Source organism: Coloeus monedula, assembly GCF_965178545.1.
Source record: "Coloeus monedula genome assembly, chromosome: 16".
Taxonomy (NCBI): domain Eukaryota; kingdom Metazoa; phylum Chordata; class Aves; order Passeriformes; family Corvidae; genus Coloeus; species Coloeus monedula.
Window position 1 is genome coordinate 762,797 of NC_138796.1, and position 20,837 is coordinate 783,633.

General features: G+C 42.7%; 1 protein-coding gene across 6 annotated transcripts in view; it reads left to right on the forward strand.

The window, feature by feature from the left end:
- The window catches only part of ABCC1 (ATP binding cassette subfamily C member 1 (ABCC1 blood group)), a 49,001-nt gene that overhangs the window by 23,574 nt on the left and 4,590 nt on the right, over positions 1–20,837 (forward strand). The window contains exons 12-29 of one of the 6 annotated variants that reach the window (XM_082292311.1): positions 531–734; positions 3,223–3,369; positions 3,742–3,829; positions 4,311–4,380; positions 5,217–5,343; positions 6,442–6,618; positions 7,689–7,856; positions 8,216–8,393; positions 10,760–10,804; positions 12,609–12,693; positions 13,825–13,963; positions 14,883–15,090; positions 15,916–16,226; positions 17,076–17,275; positions 17,766–17,892; positions 18,268–18,369; positions 19,355–19,501; positions 20,457–20,615. In XM_082292311.1, the coding sequence (XP_082148437.1) occupies positions 531–734; positions 3,223–3,369; positions 3,742–3,829; positions 4,311–4,380; positions 5,217–5,343; positions 6,442–6,618; positions 7,689–7,856; positions 8,216–8,393; positions 10,760–10,804; positions 12,609–12,693; positions 13,825–13,963; positions 14,883–15,090; positions 15,916–16,226; positions 17,076–17,275; positions 17,766–17,892; positions 18,268–18,369; positions 19,355–19,501; positions 20,457–20,615 (2,682 nt within the window). The remainder of the gene's footprint in view (positions 1–530; positions 735–3,222; positions 3,370–3,741; positions 3,830–4,310; positions 4,381–5,216; positions 5,344–6,441; positions 6,619–7,688; positions 7,857–8,215; positions 8,394–10,759; positions 10,805–12,608; positions 12,694–13,824; positions 13,964–14,882; positions 15,091–15,915; positions 16,227–17,075; positions 17,276–17,765; positions 17,893–18,267; positions 18,370–19,354; positions 19,502–20,456; positions 20,616–20,837) is intronic. The other 5 variants (XM_082292312.1, XM_082292313.1, XM_082292314.1 and 2 more) reach the window with 5 other exon arrangements.

The following is a 20,837-nucleotide window of genomic DNA, read 5'->3' on the forward strand; positions in this document are numbered from 1 at the left end:
CAGTGCATTCTGCTGGCTGCCTCTGCTGAGTCAGCAGCAGTTCAGCTTTGCACTGCCCTCGTTAAAATATTTTAGGAAGATGGAAACTTAAGAATGGCTGAATGGAAAGCTTCTTGCCTTAGTACACCATCAGAAAGCCATTGATATTGCTGAAAATGAAGCAAAATCAAGTTTGGGCTAAGGTTAGATGCAAGCTGCACATCTTAGTGGTTTATTTTTTAACTGCATATTGTACCTGAGTCTCAGGGCTCCCTAACGCAGGGTTAATCATACTTAAACCAGTGCCACAATTGTTTTGATCTTGGTTTGGATTTGTAGTTACATGAAGCACTCTTTTAATTGGTTTAAAACGTCTTGTTAATTCTGCATATTTGTTTGTTCAGATAGTATCTCAGATTTCCTGCTTGGGAAGCTAGTAAGCATTTGATGATAATGAGGTAAATTTGCCATTGCAAAATAGAAAGCTCAGAACTTTGAGGTTCTGCCAAGTATTGTGCTCTGTTAATTATTTTTTGCAATGTTGTTTTTAGGTGGCTCAAATGAAGAGCAAAGACAACAGAATTAAGCTGATGAATGAAATTCTCAATGGGATTAAAGTTCTGAAACTTTATGCTTGGGAATTAGCCTTCAGAGAGAAGGTATTAGAGATCAGACAGAAAGAACTCCAAGTCCTAAAAAAATCTGCTTACCTTGCTGCAATGGCAACCTTCACTTGGGTTTGTGCTCCGTTTTTGGTAAGTGAAACAAATCTAGAAGTCTTCTCTCCTTTTTGGGGTTGTGGTTTCCAAGGCAGCACTTGAGGACTTCTTTTGGTTTTGTGTTTTAATGAGTTGAGTCAAAATGCCCTCCAGAGTGGTGGGTGATGGAGCACTTAGGGGTCCGCTTCTCTATGGAAAGGCACTACTGTTTTCTCTGAAACTCAGTAACATTCAGGTTGGATGTATTCTAGAAGTTAATGGCCAAAGTATTGGAAATAAAAACCTCTTCTGCATCCCCTCCTATTTTTGGTTGAGTACTTGAGGAACCTAAGATGAAATGTATGGTCAGATTTAGGAGAGTAAAAAAATCCCTTACTTCAATGTGTTTCTGAGAGCATCAGGCCCTTACATAAGAGTTCCTAGTTAAATGGGATGTTGTGCTCCAGGAGTGACTCTGGCCAGGGTTCTCCAGCATCTGTTTAAGAACAGTGTGGAAGAGGCAAAGCCATTGTGTAGCCTGAGATGGCTTCAAATTCTTTAAAAAAAAAAAAAAAAATCAAAAAAAAAAAAAAAATCCATGCTACGTGAAACATCCTTCCTGTGCTTGTGGTTAGCTTACATTTCAGCTAATACAAGGGAGAGAAGAGTGAATCACATCAAAATTGCTTCAGACCCTATTAGAACAAGGGGCCATTGCTCTTGTCTGCAGAAGCAATTAAAAGCCATGACTACATTAGGATAAAATATGTGCTGTTCCAGTTGAAGGTGTTTAAATGTACTTTCCAGTCTCAGATTCCTTCCCTGCAAACATTTATAGAGTTTACATTATGCTCTAGGCATGATGAAAGGCAGAGAAGCAGTGCCCTGGGTAGGAAGCATCAGCTGCATTCTTAAGTGAATGCTTTTCTAAAAGAAGTCTGAGATTATCTTAATATAAATACATTATTAAATGAAATTTCTAAATAAAACTCTGCAGGTGGAGTCCCTGATGCTGTTCTGTGGAGCCTGAGGAGACAGATTGGTTAAGGTGTAGCTCTGCTCCAGCACACACGGGGGATGTGTGGCTGTGGCTCCACGGGAGCTTTGCCACTGGGGCACAACCCGAAGTGCAAGGCTGCTCTTCAGCATCTTGTTTCTTGGATGTTTGGGTTTTTTTTTTTTTTTTTTTTTTGGTATATTTTGATTTTAAAAAATTATTGCAAATGCCTACTTGAAAGCACTTTTGACATTCAAAACTTTTATTTCCTCTACTCTTTCCCCTCTTTCCATGGCCAGGGTTTTTAAAAACACTGTTTAATAACAGTGCCAGGGTACTCGTTTTGCAGTACCTCCCCTGCTGCTGTGTGTGCTGATAAGGGTGTATTTCAGACTAATTGCTGGTAACACCAGCGCAGACATGCTGCTTGTGGGGTTATTCTTTGGACCCTGTCTTGTTTCTCATCTCCATGGGAGGGCTTTCTCCCTGGGATGTGGTTGTCCAAACTAAGGGCTGTACAAACAAGCCCCTGTACAAGGCACAGCTGAGACAGCTGCTGCACCAAGAACAATACATGTCCTCACAGCAGTCAGATTTTTTAACAGAAATAACTGATGTCTTCAATGGATGCTGTGCTTAGATGAGACTGTTCCTTCGGTGGAGAGCTCATTATCTCAAGTCTTTTAGGAGGAGCGATGCCAGAGGTTTATCTACCTTGATTTCTTGTTTTAAGTGGCAGTCTGTGGGAAAAAGCTGCTGGATCTTGTGATATACTGAGGTATGAGTGGTATTATCACAGAAGAAAACACTATGAAGGGAATAGTTGAAAGTAAACATCTGTTTTTACTTAGTTTGGTTTAATTTTACTATAATTTATTCAACACATTAAAAAAAAGTCTGTGGATGTTTGGAATTATTTTTATAGCTTAGGTCTCATGATAAAAATGGTTCCGTGTAATTTTCTTGTTTCAGTATGAAACTGAAACAGTTCACAGCAGAAAATTGTAGTTACTAAAAGGCTTCATCTTTTTAATGCAATAACATTTCAGGTTTCTTGGAAAATGGTCTGTCCATAATAAAGTGGGCTGTATTTGGAAATCTAGGGTTGTGGTTGTCTCTACAAAATATAAAACAGGTTTGTATTGGGACGCTTCTAACTCTTCTGTCTATATATGTTACTGATCCAATATCTGATACTATGAGGAGTGCCTTAAAACTGAAGGAGATCAGGAAAAAAGACCAGTGATCATTTCTCTACTTACCTTCTCCTGCTGTGTGACCTGGGACATTTGTGCTTTCGCCTTTGCTACGTGAAGAAAGTGAGCACTTAACCACTTTTCCAAGAGGAGCCATCTACTTCTTTTTACAACAGCAGATTTAAATCATGTGTTCCTTTTGCAAAAAGTGTTGTCAGGAGCAAGAAAGTTGTCAGAGCATTCTTCTTTGTTTGATTTATAGTCTTCTGATTCTAGTTGTCAGACTGTGTACTCCTGACTTGGTGGCTTTAAGGCATGTTACCCTCACTGTAACCCTTACATTTTGTTTCAGGTCGCCCTGTCCACGTTTGCTGTGTATGTCATGATAAATAAGAACAACATCTTGGATGCTCAGAAGGCCTTTGTTTCTCTGGCATTATTCAACATCCTCAGGTTTCCACTGAACATGCTTCCTATGGTCATCAGCAGCATAGTAGAAGTAAGACTTCAGTAATTAACAGGTGTTCCTGTGCAGAAGGAAGGCCCTGGGTGGAAAGATTACATTCCCCTGCTTAGAGAATGACCACTGGGGAAATTTGGCCACCTCTGGAAGGGGCCTTGCAGTTCCTGTGTGTTAAGTGCTGTGCAAGTGAAATAATCCCAGTTATGGTGGATGAGTGTTCCTGACATCACCCATATTTCTTGTGGGTTGGGAAGTGAAAGTTTGATGACTATTCAAGCAACTATGCAGTGGATTTAAGGAGGGATTAGGAGTGCATAATAATGATACAATGTGTATGTGGCACAAAACAGTGAGCACTTAAATGTAACAAGCAGAGTATAAATAGTTCTGCATCCTTTTCCCATGCAGGCCAGTGTCTCCTTGAAGCGCCTCAGGGTGTTCCTGTCTCATGAAGAGTTAGATCCTGACAGCATAGTCAGGGGTCCCATAAAAGAGGGTGAGTTTCTTTGCCTGTTGCAAATCATTGTGTACAGGTTTGGGTGGTTTCTTTTGCATTCTATAACAAATTTATTGCATTTTTGGTGGGTTTCACTGATAAATTTGAGCCAAAAAACAGAGACGGGAGTTTGTAAAATGAAAATTATGTAAAGGTTCTTCTTCCTTCTCAGATAGTTTCTTTCCTCTCCACTCCACAACTGATTTTGCAGTGCTAGAGATGCAGGATTTAGTTGGTATCTCTGTGTAGCTGACATTCATGTACCTCTTGGTTCCTGAGTAAGGGTAAGCTTGGAACCTCTGCTAAATTCAGTAAAAGCAGAACACAAGTTTTTGGTAAGCAGTGGGTTGTTGTTGTTCTGAAAAAGTAGCTTTATACCTCTACCCATGTGTGTTTGGATTGACTTCTGTGGCAGGATCCAGAGCACACAGTTTAGCTGCTTGCACTGGTACTTTTATAAATATGAGTTTTCTCTTTGCAGCTGAAGGATGCATTGTTGTGAAGAATGCAACGTTTAGCTGGGCCAAAACGGATCCTCCTTTGCTGAATAGGTAGGGATTGGTACCCTTCATTCCACTCCATAATCTTTCTGCATCACAAATGATCTATATTTGAATTATAGAGTACATATGGAGAAGAGTTTGTTGCCATAGAGAGAGAACAAATAACATCAGTTCTGTTTTTTTTTTTTTTTTTTTTTTTTTGATTGGGGCTTTGTGAACTAGAGGGACTTTGATTTTATTGCATTTATGGAATGCGTAAAGGGTGGTAGCAAGAGATGTAGGGATCGAGGAGGAGAGAGCTGCAGGGCATTCTGGGCTCTTGCTGTGTGCTGCAGGTGGGATGAGCACAGCTAGAGGATGCAGCCAGCTCTGGTCCCTCCTGTTTGCCTGTAGCCCCAGGCTCCGTTCTACAGCCTGATTCTCACTTTACTCTGCTATCCCTGATCCCGGGCTGCAGAAAGCAAACAGTGATGCAGCTACAAGCTGTGTCTTCCCTGTGCCCTGTTCCCTTTCTTAACTTTGGCTGCTTTTTCTTGGGCCTTAAATGGCAAATTCTTTGGGACAAAAATGCTGTATTTACATGTATGTTCATAGAACACTTGAGAGAAATCTTGGCAAGGCTGGGTCACAGTGCTTTTTTTTCTTTCTTTCTTCTTCCCCTTTTGACTAATTACATATTAAGATGCTGTGTTCTAAATATGAGGAGAACTGGGTGCTTTCTGAATGAGAGGTCTGGATTTTCAAGCAGTTGCAATTTCAGCACTGAGTCAGTATTTGCAGTGGGTGTTCACACTGCAGCTGGTTTTAGTTGGGCAGTTCAATTGACTGTTTAACTACTGGGGTGTGCCAGCAAGCAAGGCTGAATTATGTGCACTTTATTTCAGCATTAATTTCACTGTTCCTGAAGGCTCCTTGGTGGCTGTTGTTGGTCAAGTTGGCTGTGGAAAGTCTTCACTGCTGTCTGCATTACTGGGGGAGATGGACAAAAAGGAAGGCTACGTGGTTGTCAAGGTGTGACATGTCTGAAGAATTGTTCAGCTGTTTGTGGGTAGTGCCAGAGGGTTGCTAGATTTCCAAGTAGTGTGAAGAGGGAAGAGAGAGCATTTCAAATGAATGCACTTTTTAGCCTGATTTCCTGGCAAACCATGTATATGCCTTAGCTTGCACTCTGTGTAATTGCTTGTTAAGCCTTGACCCCACAGCATCCAAATCTGTTGGTGTCAGATTTAGCCACATAAAACAATGGAGGTGTCAAAGATGAGTGTTCTGGTGAGTCTTGTTAGCAGCTGGGTGTGAGATGGGGATACCCTGTTACATATTCTCTGAGGAAGAGCAGTATTGGGCCCTACCTTCTTAGACATCAGAGAATTACAAGGAGAGAGGGTGCACCCAGAGACCTGAATGTGGGAAAAGCTGCTGTTGCAGTTCGTTTGTTCTTGGACATCAGAGCTGCACAGAGCTAACAGAGAAAAAAATGACCTGGAAAGAAAATTACTTTAAGAGCAAAACAAATACGTTACATTTGAAAGTCTGCAGGTTTGGCCACCTCCAAAATTGTTGTGGAAAAATAAAGTAGTTGAGATCTGAATCACTAATTATTAGTGCAGAAAGAGAAGGCAGAACTGATACTCAAAGCAAAATACTCTGCATTATCTCAGTCTCTTCCTTTGAAGTGACTTTTATATGAAAACCACTTCCTCTGCTTTCTACAGAAATCTCTTGGCAGGGGTACATTTGTTAAACACTTGCATTCCAGATTAAACTCTTTTGTGCAGAACATAATTTATAATTATATGAAAGAAGTAATACTTTTGACATGCAGAAATTGTGCAAACGTTCTCTAAACAAATGTTTCCTCCAGGTTTATGTTAATCATATTTTGTTTGAAGTCCTTTATTTTCCACCAATGCACTTTGATACATTCACTTGTAGAGAGGATTATAAAAATAACATTTTGGAGGAGGTGGTAGCCCAAGAAGTACTTTGTTTGGAAATGACTGTAGGTAATTTGTGAGGTGATTAGCACTGCCTGCCTCACAAAGCCCTGCTGTGCTTTGACTCTCTGTGCAGACTCTTAGTCTAAAGTACTGAACTTTACTTTTCTTGCAGGGCTCTGTAGCCTACGTTCCTCAGCAGGCCTGGGTCCAAAATGCAACTCTGGAAGATAACATTGTCTTTGGAAGGGAGATGAGTGAGAGCCGGTACAAGCGTGTGATCGAGGCGTGTGCACTGCTGCCTGATGTAGAGATTCTTCCTTCAGGAGACAAAACAGAAATAGGAGAAAAGGTATTTCAGTACCCACTCCACCATTAACGGTGCTATTGCTTGTAGTTAAGGCTGTGTGACTTCTATTTTACTTTATCTCAAAGTTGTATTGAATTTAAAACATTCAGAGCAGAAATCCTCTAGAATAAGATGCAGATTTGAAGTGTGTTTTCCTTCTCTTTAAGCCTCAAAGGGGAGGAAGGAAACCTGTCCTCAGTTAGGAATGTAAAACCATCTTGTAGTGACAGTTTTTAATTGTCTCTAAGTTGCTATGGTCATAAAGCTGAAAAATATATAGAAACAGGAAGAGAAAAATCTTCTGAACACTTCAGTTTCATTAAAAACAAGCAAACACCCCTCCAACCCCAACCTCCCCCCAGAAAATCCAAACCACAATTCACACAACCAACCATCACCCCGAATCTGGCCCTTGGTTACTGAAGCAAGGGTGGTGTGGGGTTTGGGAACCCGCATGGATGTTGTAGTGCAGTGCTGTGGAAGCAGGAGCCCGTGCCCTGTACCAGGAGCTGGCAGGGGGGGTGTGTGTGGCTGCTGGGGCTTCTCTGAGCTGCTGCCCTCAGGTACTGGCACATGTGCTCTGCCTGCTGGCGGGCTCCAGGTGGGCTGCAGCTCCCAGCTGACCACAGAACTGGCAGCCCCAGATGCAGTAAAGGTGCAGCTTTATCTTCCTCATTGGTCAGCAGGCCAGTCACATTGTAGAGTGTGAAGAGAGTTCGCTTCCTAAATCAGAGGCAGCAGTGCAGAAATAGAGCTGAGAAGAAAAGTAGCTTCTGACTGTACAGAGTTAGGTAGGTCAGTCAGGGTTAATTGCTTTACAAGACTAGCAAACCTTTTTTTTGACTAGCCCTTCACTGTCAGTGAGAACAGAATAGATGTGCCTCCTTCCAAGAGGATTGTGACTGATTGCTTATGCTGTTGTGGTAATGAAATTATTTGTGGAGATCTGTTTCATGCAATGTTGAAATTACTCTAATTTAAATAAATCACTTATGACTTGTGTCTTTCCTGAGCTGTATCAAGACATCATCTTTCAGCTGTAAATAAAGGATCACGTTTTCTTGTTTCCCCAGGGTGTGAATTTGTCTGGAGGACAGAAACAGAGAGTCAGTCTTGCTCGGGCAGTTTACTGCAATGCAGATGTCTATTTACTTGATGATCCTTTATCAGCTGTTGATGCTCATGTTGGGAAACATATTTTTGAAAAAGTTATTGGACCGAAAGGAATCCTGAAAAATAAAGTATGTTATAATGTCTCTAGAGAATGCTTTTTCTTGTCTGAGTTCAAATAATTACAAGTTTGTCAAGTTGCATATTTAGGCTCTTGTTTCTAACATCTGAAAAATGAAAGAATCCTTCTGCAATTTTTAGAGGACTTTATAAAGCACTGAGATTTTTGTTGTGAAAGGTGCTTTGGTTTCTGTAATTCAAAATTATTTAATGGAAAAATCAAGACAATTTTCTCTTAAAAATGCTGCATGCCTGGCCCTCATTAGTATTCTATTATACACAGAATTCAAGCAGTAAAGAGCAGTAGTCCAACCATGGTATTCACTAATCTGAGATGATAGAAACCCTTTATTTCTCTTTTGCCTTTTAGACTCGGGTTTTGGTAACCCATGCAGTCAACTATCTGCCTCAAATGGATACAATTCTGGTAATGACTGATGGAGAAATCTCTGAGATGGGCTCCTACCAGGAGCTGCTGCAGCAGGATGGGGCTTTTGCTGAGTTTCTTCGTACATATGCTAATGCTGAACAAACCATGGAGAACAGTGGTAAGCTCACAAAGAAACTCTCTTGATGTCTGTTGTCTTAGTAAGGGAGTCCTGTTAAAGGAAAAACCATAGTACTTTCTGTAGGTAGGAAACTTAAAAGAAATTACTATTTCTTGTGATTGCCTGTATAGGTAGAGGTGCTTATTTCTTGAGGATGTTGAAGGCTGTGAGGTTAAACACACATTCTTTCTTAAAAATAGGAAAATGTGTTACAGATCTGTAGTAAAATTTCCTCTCAGTGCAAAATTCAGATGGTAGTGAGACTGCATGAAGGCCAGCTGGGGTTTGTGCACCCTTCCTGTCTCTGTGTCTTCTTTCTGCAGCTAATTCCTTTGGGGATGGGGAGGAGGAAGAAGCGGTTCAGTGCTCTACCTGCTGTCCTTGACTCCTGCTTCTGCTTTACAAAACAGCTGTAGAGTTGCACTGGTACAGGAATATACTTTAGATTTATTTTTCTTTTATCTACAGACAGTTGCAGTATTGGATTTTAATAGGGGAACTTAGTCTTTGCCTCCAGCCTGTTTTCTTCACTCTCTTGCCTGTGGTGATTTCCTGACACTCCTGCTGAGAAGAGCACCGTGCTGGCTGGGGTTAAGTTGTGGACACGTGTTTGGTAGCACATGCTGAGTGCTGCAGACAAGGCTTTGGGAACAAGGAGGGGCCTCTGAGGCTGCTTTTTGCTTTGTCGTCTATTTGGAAAACTGTTGGTTCCTTCCCATTCCCTAGAGGGAACACAGAGGTGTTTTTTGGTGTACTCCTCACATGTCCATCATGGGCAAAATGGAAATGGTGTCTCATTTACCTGCACTGATGCAGCTGGGAAGTGTTAAAGAGGTGTTGAAGGGCTTCCTTTGGCAAGGAGCTGCTCCTGGTGCTCATGTCAGAGTTGCCTGTGGGAGGGCTGTGATGGTCTGCCTTGCTCTCCGAAGCTCTACCTCTGAAACCTCCATTGATTGTTCCAGGCTGCCAATTTGCATTGTGCCCCTGGGGCAGCTCTCTAGGTCCAGGCTGGCACCAGGCTGCCCCTGGAGTCAGGAATGGGCAGGGTTTGTTTCGTGCCTGTGCAAGGTGGCATCTTCTCCTGGCTCCCTCTTCCAAGGAGCTGGATTTGGGGATGGTCTGTCATCTCAAGGCTCAAGCTCAGGCTGCCCTGCTGTGTGCTAGCATTCCTCTTGGAAAGTTCTCGTGGTAGTCCCAGCTGTTGCTCTGCAGACTGGGATGCTGGTTTGGGTGGATGCTCTAAACAGCAGGTGCTGCATGGGTGGGTGTCTCACTGTGGAGAGCTTGTGGGAAGAGGTTCTGTGGAAGCAGGATCAGGTTAACTTCTGTGTATGTTCTGTAGGTGCTTCTGTAGCTACTTAGGGCACAGTCAGACTTGTTGCAGTCTTCAATGTATGTAAAATTTGTAGGCAAATAAACTTTCTCTGTGCTTCCCTAGGCAGTTAACAAGTTGACTTTAATATGAAGATTTGCCTCATTTAATAGTCTTGTTCTTTTAGTCTTTGTCTCCTCCCATTTTCAAATGTGGAAAAGTAGGTTTTGAAATCCTTTTCATTAAACTAAATTACTTTATTTTTCCATTTAATTACTGAATTTTCTTTTGGAAAGTGAGCCAGTGCTTTATCTTTTGCCATGGTTCTCTGCAGTTTTCTAATAAGAAGCACTTCTAACTTCAGTACGACCCTGGTGATCTGGAGTGGATTGCTGTATCACAGGGTTGGCCTATTTGCAGTATATTTGTTCATCAGTTCCACTCAAGTGATCTTCTGCCAATGGTAAAAAGTGAAAAGTAGAGTAATTTCTTGTCTGATTCACAGGGATAATATTCATGTTTATTGAATGTGTAAAGGTCACTATTACTAAGAATCACAGGCTCTTGGATGGACACAGGAGTCTGTGACAGGAGTCTGACTGAGTTGGCTGGAGGGTATCTGCACACCCACTCCTCAAGGGAGGCTCCCTCATGTCTGAAGCTCTGTGTTGGCAGCCTGAGAACACTGTGGTTTGGTGCTTTCTGCCTGGAATGCATCTGCTCTCCTAGGGTGGGAAAGCCTCTCCTCCTACCCAGCCCCTGAGGTTTGACTGCAGCTCTGGTCCCTGTTGCCTCCCAGACTTTTTTTCTCGCTTTGGGATTCCTGAGGGTTACCTGTGCTCTACTGCTGCCTTTCCCATCCTCAGCTTCATGCGGTTTCTTCTCTGTGTGGGAAAACCGTGTTTGTGGTTTGGGATTAAAAATAGGTCAATTTCAGCAAACTTGATTCTGCCTTGGGTTTTGTGGTTTAGGTTATTCTACTTGGATGTGTGGTTGTAAAGATTGAAAATGGTAGAGTGTGTTCTGGAAAAAAGTTAATTATATATGCTTTTAGAGTCAGATCCTTCATTAGAAGGAACGATTCAACCTCTGGAAACAGGTAACTGTTTGCCATGTGGCTTTATATTAGTGCTTGCCTTGGAGAGTAATATGAGTAACTGCAGTTTATTTACGAGAGACTGAGTCATTATTAGAAGAATTTTATCTGCACAGTGGAAGGTATTTGCATGGTTTGCATGTCCTTGTTTGTGTGAGCTGCAGCAGTTGGTGTGGCAGCTTGTAGGTAACTCAGCAGCAGCAATTCTGTATCTGAAAGGCTTCCATGAGGAAACTTTAAAGATGCACCCTGGACCTAGAAATGTAGTGAGTGTACCAAGAGAAGCGTCATTCAGAATTGAGCCCTGAGGGTCCCTTTTGCTCTCAAATGTGTATTCAGTACTCACAGCTGTTCCCTTTTATAATTTCTGGGTACTTTTTTCTGCAAAACCCTCATTAGTGGGGTTATTCCCTAAGTGCATGTGTCAGATTTACTATGGCAGTCTTGAGCATTTTTTGTTCTCAGAGCTAAATATGGTATAAGCAAGAAATCTTTGTGGCCTACAACATGAAATTAAATTTGAGCTTTTAGGGGAGGATGGTTTATTTGTGGTTTTGTTTTCTTCAGCAATGTTCTAAAGCAGTATGTCACTGGAATGCTTGCTGTTTTTCATATGGGAGCCTTTCAAAACAAATGCTGTCAAGTGCTTAAAATAACTAGCAGTCCCATCTTGGTTGGTCCTTATTCATATGAATAAGAACTAAGTTACTGAACTTTTTCACATTCTCTGCATTTTGTCTTTGTTAAGACCATGCTGAACGATTTATCTTTGGGTTTTTAGAGTAATGAACCAATATTCAGTTTGCAGACTGGAAAGGAAAGCAGTCCACAGTTAATGTGCTGATGATCTGTTTTTATGCATATATGTGCTTTAGTATAAAAACATGAAAATGTCAGACTCTAGATCTACACAAATTTTCCTGAATATCTTTTGAATATTTTCAGGTGGGTATCTTTGCATAAACTATGCAGAGCCTTTAAAAATGCAAAACTCCTTGTTGCAAATTCCAAATTAACTTTCACACATGAAAATAGAGTTCCATTTACTGACGGCTAACATTTCAGGAGTCAGACATTTGGTTTTTATAAGGAAAAGTGTCATAACCTGAACCTAGAAGTTTTACTCATGGCACTATATTACACTGAATTAAATTGTTCAAAAAAGGGTGCTATTTCAAGCTGACAGGTTTTCTGGAGTGTGCCACATCTTGGTACAAGCGGGATGTTGTGGGATAACAATTCATGGAGAGATCTCTTGCTTAAAGTCACCTGATTCCTACAGTTGCCTAAAACACCAGGCTTTTGCACGTTTCTTCCTGCTCAGCTTTGCAGGAGGACTCAAAGTTACTAGCACGTGCCTGCTGTTCTTACAGCTTCACTCCATCGTTTACAGAATGTCTTCTCATTGCATTTTAAAATAATAATAATTTTTAACTAACTATGTAGGAACTGTGGTTTGACAAGGAGTGGCTGGAGTGTTGGGTTTTTTCCCATGGAGTGGGTCACATGTGACTTGGTGTTGCGTGCTTGAACATAAAGTATGTCCTCATTATTGTATTACGTTATCATTACTGACCTACATTTTCTAGAAAAATAAATGTTCCCTGTCCTGGCACTTAACCCTGTTGGGGGTTGAACTAAACTGATTTGTACACCTGGTCAATTTTCTGTTATTATTTGTAAATACTTGTGTTCCCTGCTTCGTTTGCATATTAAGACTGCAACTGGCAATTCAGATTGAAGTGAAATGCTTGTGTCTCTTTGCCTAACCATTTTCATGTTTACTTTTACTTTTTCACCCTCTCAGATACAAATAGTCCATCTGCAAAGGAAGGCAAGCCTATAGAAAATGGAGTCCTTGTGAATGAAGCCCCTGAAAAGCTTATGCATAGGTGTGTATTCTCCTTTATTTTTCTCTTCCTCTTGCCCTGCATCCTTTCAAACCAGTCACTCAGATGTGAATAAACAGTAATTTGATGGTCATGGTATTTGTTAGAAGAAAATATATCATGCTGGATCCATCAACTTGAGACAGGCAAAGCTGCTGCTGCTCTGTGGTTCCAGGTCCAGCAGTAGGAAATGCTCCAGCAGGCACCTGAAGCACCCACATGAGCACAGCACCATGTGGCCTCATCCAGGCCCCTCTCTGGCTGAGCAGGACAAGGTTTGCTGGTGGTAACACATTACTCGTGTCCATCCAAGCTGGATCTCTGCAGTGGGTGGGCTCAGTCTCTTGTCTGTGTGGGAGCTGCCCCTGGCACGTGGCAGTTGAACCTCTGGGGCTGCAGCCCCACTCCAGGCTGGTACAGGCTGTTGCACATTTGTGTCTGCACACACACAGCTCTCACAATACTCTTTCCATGTGAAGAAACTCTTGTGTTATAGCAAGATATTGTGGGTTTGGCTTGCATAAAAGGGAGAGTGTTCTACTGGCTGGTCCAGCTTTTGTGTGTGTTCCCAAGGCTTCTGCATTTGACTGCTGTCAGATGGGATGAAGTGCCAGGTGGACCTTAATCTGACCTAATAGCAGCTGCTACTGTGCTTGCAAATCACTCTGATGATACCTTTCCAAAATCATCTCCTGGTCTATGTCTTATTCTTATGGGACTCTAGAGACACTGTATTTCTGGAAGCTAATGAGTGCCTGGGAGTTAAATGGCTTTTTTTGAGGTGAGTGCAGGTACCCTTTTTGCACTCCAGCTGCTGCTGTGCTGCTGATGAGGTTTGGAAAGGCTGGTCTTGATGTCACAGAGCATTTTTCTTTCTGGAGTGGGATTGTGCAACCAAGACTTCTTTATCTGTCGACTTTATCTGTTACTTGCACCTGAACATGAGTACTTGGGACCAGGGCACTGAGGGGAGGAGGGAGGTCCGAGTAACCTCTGGCCCTGTGATGGCTGGTTAGGACATCTCCATAGGAGTGTAAACCACTGACTGGGAGCTGTGCACTGTCAAAGCCCAGTTGTGAGATAAACACCTGTCCTATGTCAAGCTAAGACTAAAAAATAAACGTCTTCAAACAGGCAACTCAGTAACTCTTCAACATTCAGCAGAGACACTGGGAAGCCACAACACCAGAGCAGCACAGCAGAGCTGCAGAAGCCACTTGCTGAGAAGAATTCCTGGAAACTGACGGAGGCTGACACAGCAAAGACTGGGAGGGTAAGGTCTCCAGTTGCCACTTCCTGTGCCCTCGTTCAGTTTTGGAAAAATCTGTTTCAGAAGAAAATAACTTCTGAAGACCATGTAACTGGTGTGGGAACAGGCTGAGTGAATTCTTGAACTTGCTACTTGTTGTGTAATACCTGATGGAAGTGTTGCTATGCCCTCTGCTCCCGAACTTGAGCCCCGTGTTTGCCTGTGGAAAGAATGTCAACACAAAACTTCTGTGTGAGATGATGGGCCTGACCACATCAAAGTTTAGAAGGAGAAATGAAAACCTTGCAGCTATTTCTTGGAGAGGTTATGACAAATTAGGTGACCTAATGAAAACTGCCCTTCAGTGTAAGGGGCTGCAATTGAGTCAGATGAATTTAAGGCAAATTTCCACTGTAGACATAAGTATCTAATCCCAGGACACCCAGGGCTTTTTGGGAAACCTGAGACTGGGAAAGTGGCAGTTAACACCTCCTAGCAATGTTGCTTGAATCCAAGCTTGGATTGCTTGTTGTTGATTAAAGATAGATCATAGGATAGAAGCCATGTGGAGTAAGGGTTGGTTTGAAGGCTTTTTAATCTTGTGGTACAAAGAGAGAGCCAGAAACTGGAGCTCCTCAGTGAAGTTTTTGGCTCTGCTACTGATGCCCTGTGTTACTTCAGGCAGCTCCCTCCCTACTCCTCCCTTCCCTTGGATGACAAGGGAAGGATGATGTGTGCCTCCCCTGAGGGAATGTTGGGTTTGGCATGTCTCCGTGGAATGCTTTGCAGCATGTGTTCCCAAGCAGTGGCTCTCCAGAGTGCAGCTGCTGTGTTTTCATGGCCTGATGGAGGGATACTGACTTTAAATAGGTGTTGGAGAAGGGGGTGTTGCTGCTTTGAAACTTAGCTGCAAAATGAGTATTTCTTTTTGTCTTGTCTTTAGGTAAAGGCAACAGTGTACTGGGACTACATGAAAGCAATTGGAGTCTTTATGTCTTTCTTGGCCATTTTCCTCTTTATGTGTAATCATATAGCCTCCTTGGCTTCCAACTACTGGCTGAGTTTATGGACAGATGATCCTGTTATCAATGGGACACAGCAGAACAGAACTCTCAGACTGGGAGTATATGGAGCACTGGGAATTTCTCAAGGTTTGCTTGGTCTTGTGTATTTTAAGATTTGCTGATTCAGTGTTTCTAATGCTCTTGGTGCCTGCAGCAGCATTTTGCTAAGGATTTGAGTGTGGGTTTTTGTAAAAGATGAAAAACCTGAATTTAAAAAACACCAAGAAAACCAACCTATAAAATTATTCAGTTAGTAAATGTGGTTTTTCTCTCATTTGTACAAAGTGAGAAGTGTTTTGCTGGTTGATGAACCAGAATTGTAACAAAATGTCTGATCTGAGAAGTGGCTCCTTGGCCTGTCAGCAGACTGTGCTGGCCTGGTGTGCAGGGGCAGTTTGTCACCAGAGCCCATGGCTGTGCTGCCTCCCTGCAGCCCCAGCCTGGCTCAGCTGCTCTGGCTGGGCTTTGCTCTGGCTGCTTGTGGCTCCATCCAGGGCACTGTGGAGAGGCTGCTTCAGTCATGTTTTGTTTTGTGTCCTCTTTGTGGTTTAGAGTTTGTTTGCCATGAAACCTAAGGCCCCAAGTACCCCACTTCAGAATTGGTATGAAAATCCCACAATAAAAAACAAATGCCAAGTGAAAATTCAGTGACTTTTACTCAGGGAAAGTGTTCAAATATTACACAAATTTTTGTAATGGAGAAGCAACTTCTTCCATGAAAGGAATGTGATGTTTTCACTGATTTTTTTTTTTTTTTTTTAATTACTTGGTGTATTTGCTGAGTCTACCTGAAATGAACCCTAGTTCTCAGGATTATTGTACTAGAGACATGCTAATGCTCAGTGATAACAAAATGAGGAAAATGTTTTGTGTGAGAGGTGGCAGCAGTTAAAAATGAATCTCCTTTTCTAGGTATTGCTGTGTTTGGCTACTCCATGGTTGTGTCAATAGGAGGAATATTTGCATCACGACACCTGCACCTTAACCTGCTGCACAATGTGCTCCGGTCTCCAATGAGTTTCTTTGAACGCACTCCCAGTGGGAACCTAGTGAACCGTTTCTCCAAGGAGATAGACACCATTGACTCCACCATTCCACCCATCATCAAGATGTTCATGGGCTCCACATTTAACGTGATTGGGGCTTGTATCATCATTCTGCTGGCCACACCTATAGCTGCTGTCATCATTCCACCCCTGGGACTTGTCTACTTGTTCGTGCAGGTAAAGAGTGTTACCTGGGGGAACCAGGACCAGCAGTCACATCTTCTGTTATTTAAGACAGCTCTTACTCTGCACTAGGAAGGATTTCAATGTGTTGGATTTGAGTCATGCTTGACTGACTGTGCTTTGCATGGTTTACTGATAACCTGACGTTAGCACAGCCTTTCCTTCCTTTGTCAAGTGTAAAATGACCTCTGTGCAGAAGTAAATCCTTTAATACCTACTTTATAAAAATGCCATTAGATTTTGTGGCAAATATTGTACAGCTTGATGCTCAGAGCCCAAATATGGAAAACATATGGGCTTTTCCAAAACCTCTTTCCAAATATGAGAGTAGTCTTTAGAAGGGTGTGTGTCTGTATTGCTCATGTGCCTGTTTCATCAGACTATTGTCTATGGAGCAAGAGAGTGGATGGCAGCCTTTCACTCCTGTCCTGTGTGGGCAGGGTGTGCTTGCTTCACTGTGGCTTTACTCCTAGAAACTGGTAGAGCCTGCACAGATAGAACAGCTGGGGTTTGGCTCTTGAATTAGTAAACCCATTTGGCTCCATGAGTAAACCTTAAAGGTGGTGATGTGTGTGTTTTATACGGTTGAAGTAAACTTTCTGATAAAAGAAAGAGGAGAAAATGGCTCTGGCATGAGATGGTTTGATTGACAGTTGTTTAAAGGCAGCAGAATGTATGCAATGGTCTTTTAGGCCTAAAGGTGTTGGAGAGGGGTGTGTATTTCCATGTGTAAGTTGAATCTCTGTCACTAACAGCCCAGATGGCAGGGAACTGTTTATGATTCCCCTTGTTTTTCCAGACACAGTCTAGATGTAACCATAATTCTCATACTCTGATTTGCAGAGATTTTATGTGGCCACTTCGCGGCAGCTCAAGCGCCTTGAGTCCGTCAGTCGTTCTCCTGTGTATTCCCACTTCAATGAGACTCTCCTGGGAGTCAGTGTCATCCGAGCCTTTGAGGAGCAGAAACGTTTCATCAAGCAGAACGACATGAAGGTGGATGAGAATCAGAAAGCTTACTATCCAAGCATTGTTGCAAACAGGTAACAGTGGAACAGCAGTTATCTGGGGAGGACATGGATCTGCTGGCTGTGCTCCTTATCAGTCACAGCTCTTGGCATACTTATCCAGGGGAGGGTGGCCTGTGTGGATAAATCAGTTTCAGAGATGTTTTGTTTAAACTTCTGTGATGAAATTAAAATTACTTCTGAATCTCTCATTTCTGAGAGTTCCTGCCTTACTGCTGGCTTATATTCTTTTAAAAAGTTTTGATTTATTGATCCCAGTGTCCAGAAAGCAGTTGTAGTTAAGACAGGAATTTATGCACCTGAAACATTTATTAACTTTGGATGCCTCTAGGTTCACATGCTGCTGAAGCAGAACCTCACATATCTTGCAGTGCCTGTGTCACTAGCAGGACACACATGCCATATTATTAATCTTACATTAAAAAGATGTGTGACAGACCATTTGTTGTCCGCATCCCTGATCTCTGTGGGTGAAGTACTGGAAAGATGTTTTTGTGCCTTGCAGGTGGCTGGCTGTGCGTCTGGAGTACGTGGGGAATTGCATTGTCCTGTTTGCAGCATTGTTTGCAGTGATTGCACGCAACAAACTCAGTGCAGGGCTGGTTGGCCTCTCAGTGTCCTACTCACTGCAGGTAAGTTGGGCTTTTTTAAAAAGAGCAAAACCTCTGAATTGTTAGACTGCATCAGAAGGTCAGAACCTTGATATGGCTTTGGATGGAAAACTAATACAAGGAACATAGAAAATAATAATTACGAATAGTGTCTGAGAAGATGCTGGGAAGTTTCCTCTGTGCCTTCCCTGTGGGAGAGGATGTGGCCAAGGTGTCTCGTCCCCTGCATCTTAAAGGCATTTGGGCTTTCCTCCTGTCCAGCACTGATTAGTCAAGATCTTGCCTGTGTTTATGCATTCCATGAAATTGCAATGCTTTGGTTGTTCCGTGCTTTTCATTTATTGCAGGTAACCTATTTAGTGTAAACTGCTCTCTGACTTCTTTTCCTTCTTGCAGATTACAGCTTACTTGAACTGGCTGGTGCGCATGTCATCTGAGCTGGAAACCAACATTGTTGCTGTTGAAAGAGTCAAAGAATACGCTGAAATGGAGAAGGAGGTACTTGTGGAAGTCACTGCCCTATTCTGAGGTCTCAGCTGCCCACTGAATGGGTTGGAGGGTGGGCCTGTGCTCTGAGCTGAGGGGTGGGACAGAGCTCAGGGCTGTGAGTGCCTGCCAGGGACAGGCTGGGTCTCAGTGGGGAGTTCCTGTTGGCGCTTTGTGGTGCATCTGGTATTTACAGAGTGCTGTTTAGGAAATGTGCTCTTACATCCTGGGCTAAGCAGTAGGTCTGTACAAATGTTTTGGTTTCCTAAGTCTTTAAACATCACAGTTTAATTTGTTTCTCTTTTTGCACTCCGTATGGGGAATAAAAAGGTTTTACTTTTTTTTGTTTTGATTTAAATCACATAACTCATTTCATCTGCAGTTATTCCCTTTATGGTTACAGAGTTCCCTGGGGCTTCTCTTTGCCTTGCTTATCACTTGAACCTGACCTGGGTCACTGTTTTTGCAACCAAACATTATGAAGACCCTTCCTAGAATTTTTTCTTGAGTTCTGGTAGCAGACCAGTGTTTATAAATTTAAAAGCCTTTTTATTTGGCAGTGGCAGTGAATGCAGTGGGGTGTGTTCTTTCCTTTCTCTCCTCTGTGGGAGGCTGAGGTAGCAGCTTTTTACCAGCTTATTAATGTTCTAGTGCCCAGTCCCAGCTAAACTGCTTCTAGTTGCACATGTGGCTGCCCCAGAGGTTTCCTTGCTGTGGTGGGGTGTACAGACAGGTTGCCTGAATGTGTGCTGCCTGCATGATTCTGCCATTGGCAAGAGGAAAATTTATCCAGCAAGTGGGCCTTGAGGTAGCCAAGCCCTTGGCTACACACACCATTTCATCTGTCTTGAGGTAATTCTCTCCCTCTCTTCTCATCACAGTTCCTTTTGCAAATTACACACTAAGAAGGATTTTTCTTAATTGCATTCTGTGAGTCCTCTGAGCCTGTGTTGGTTGAAGCAGGAGCTGATCAGAGGTGTCTGTGTGGCTCTTTCAGGCTGAGTGGAGCATTGAACAAACGGCCCCAGCCAGTAGCTGGCCCGAGGAAGGGAAGGTGGAGTTCCGAGGCTACGGTTTGCGCTACCGCGAGGACTTGGATCTGGTTCTGAAAAACATAAATGTTACCATCAGTGGGGGTGAAAAGGTAATGACTCTGAATTCATAATAGAGCGTTGCAGTTCACAGGTCTGCATGCAAAAGCAAAAGAGAGGTTTAACCCTGTTGTGTGTCTGGGGTTCTTAAGAGCTAGAAAAGCTTCTGTAGAATCAGCCCTGTTGAAACTGCAGATGTTGTGGGCTCTCAGCCTTTGCAAGGTGTGTTTTGCATCATGGATAAAGAGGCACTGTTGTGTGGGGCTGCCAAGTATCACTTGGCCTGGTTTCACTGGGAGATGAGGTTTATCCTGTCTTCTCTCCCCTTCTCAGGGAATTTTGCTAATTTCTTTGCTGTAAGCAAAGAGAAGTAGGTTGCAAAGAGATTAATTTAATTATAATCTCAGGAGAATAGCCTGCAGAGGGGGGAAGTCTGATCTAGTGAGGCAGAAGTTGCAAGGTGAGACTGCAGGAGAAAATGGGACTTCAGAGCAGATTCTCTGGATCTGGCCAAGCTGATCTGTGTGTTTCTCCTCCTTCTTCCTTGCCCGTGCGCTCACACGTGTCCTACCCCAGTCCCGTGTGGATTCTCTGATGTCTGTTAATAGTGTGATCTTGCACAGCAGAATAAAAGGTAGCTGTGACAGATCTACTATCCAGCTTCCTTATTTGTGGTAGCCAGCTGGGCATTTGTTTTCTCTTGAGTGCACACTTTCTACCTACAAATAAGTATAGGTAGCAGAATGCTGCCTCAAGTGGTAGGAATGGGCAGATGGCAAGAAGTGTTATCAGCCCACCAAAGTAGCAATCTTTTATATTTATTTTTAAAAAAGAGAAGAATTGATCAAGACTTTGGTCTAACTGGGAAGTAAAATGTACAGTGTGAAACTGAGAGCTTTTGGTGTGCGGGTAACCCCAAGACAGCCTTCAGAAAATGTGTTGGTTTCAGGTGGAAATGCTTGGAAATGCTTTAACTCAGTAAGTTGTTCTTGTATTTCTTCCCAACAGATTGGAATAGTTGGAAGAACAGGAGCTGGAAAATCCTCACTTACTTTGGGTTTGTTTCGCATTAATGAAGCAGCTGAAGGTGAAATTATTATTGATGGGATTAATATCGCAAAGATAGGGCTCCATGACCTGCGGTTCAAGATCACCATCATCCCCCAGGTAGGTGCAAAATCCTGCCACTACCAGAACTCCTTGGGTAACAGTGATGTTTCCATAAAGTACTGAGGAGAAAATTGTTACTTCTGCTCTGATGTGTGCTATGAAATTCAGTCACTTCAGATTGCTCTTTCATGGACTTGAAACCAAGGTTTTCTCCCTAGGCTGGTTTCAGTTTGCCTGTGCCAGCTAACAAGTAGGAGCTTGGCTGTGGCTGAGCTGTGT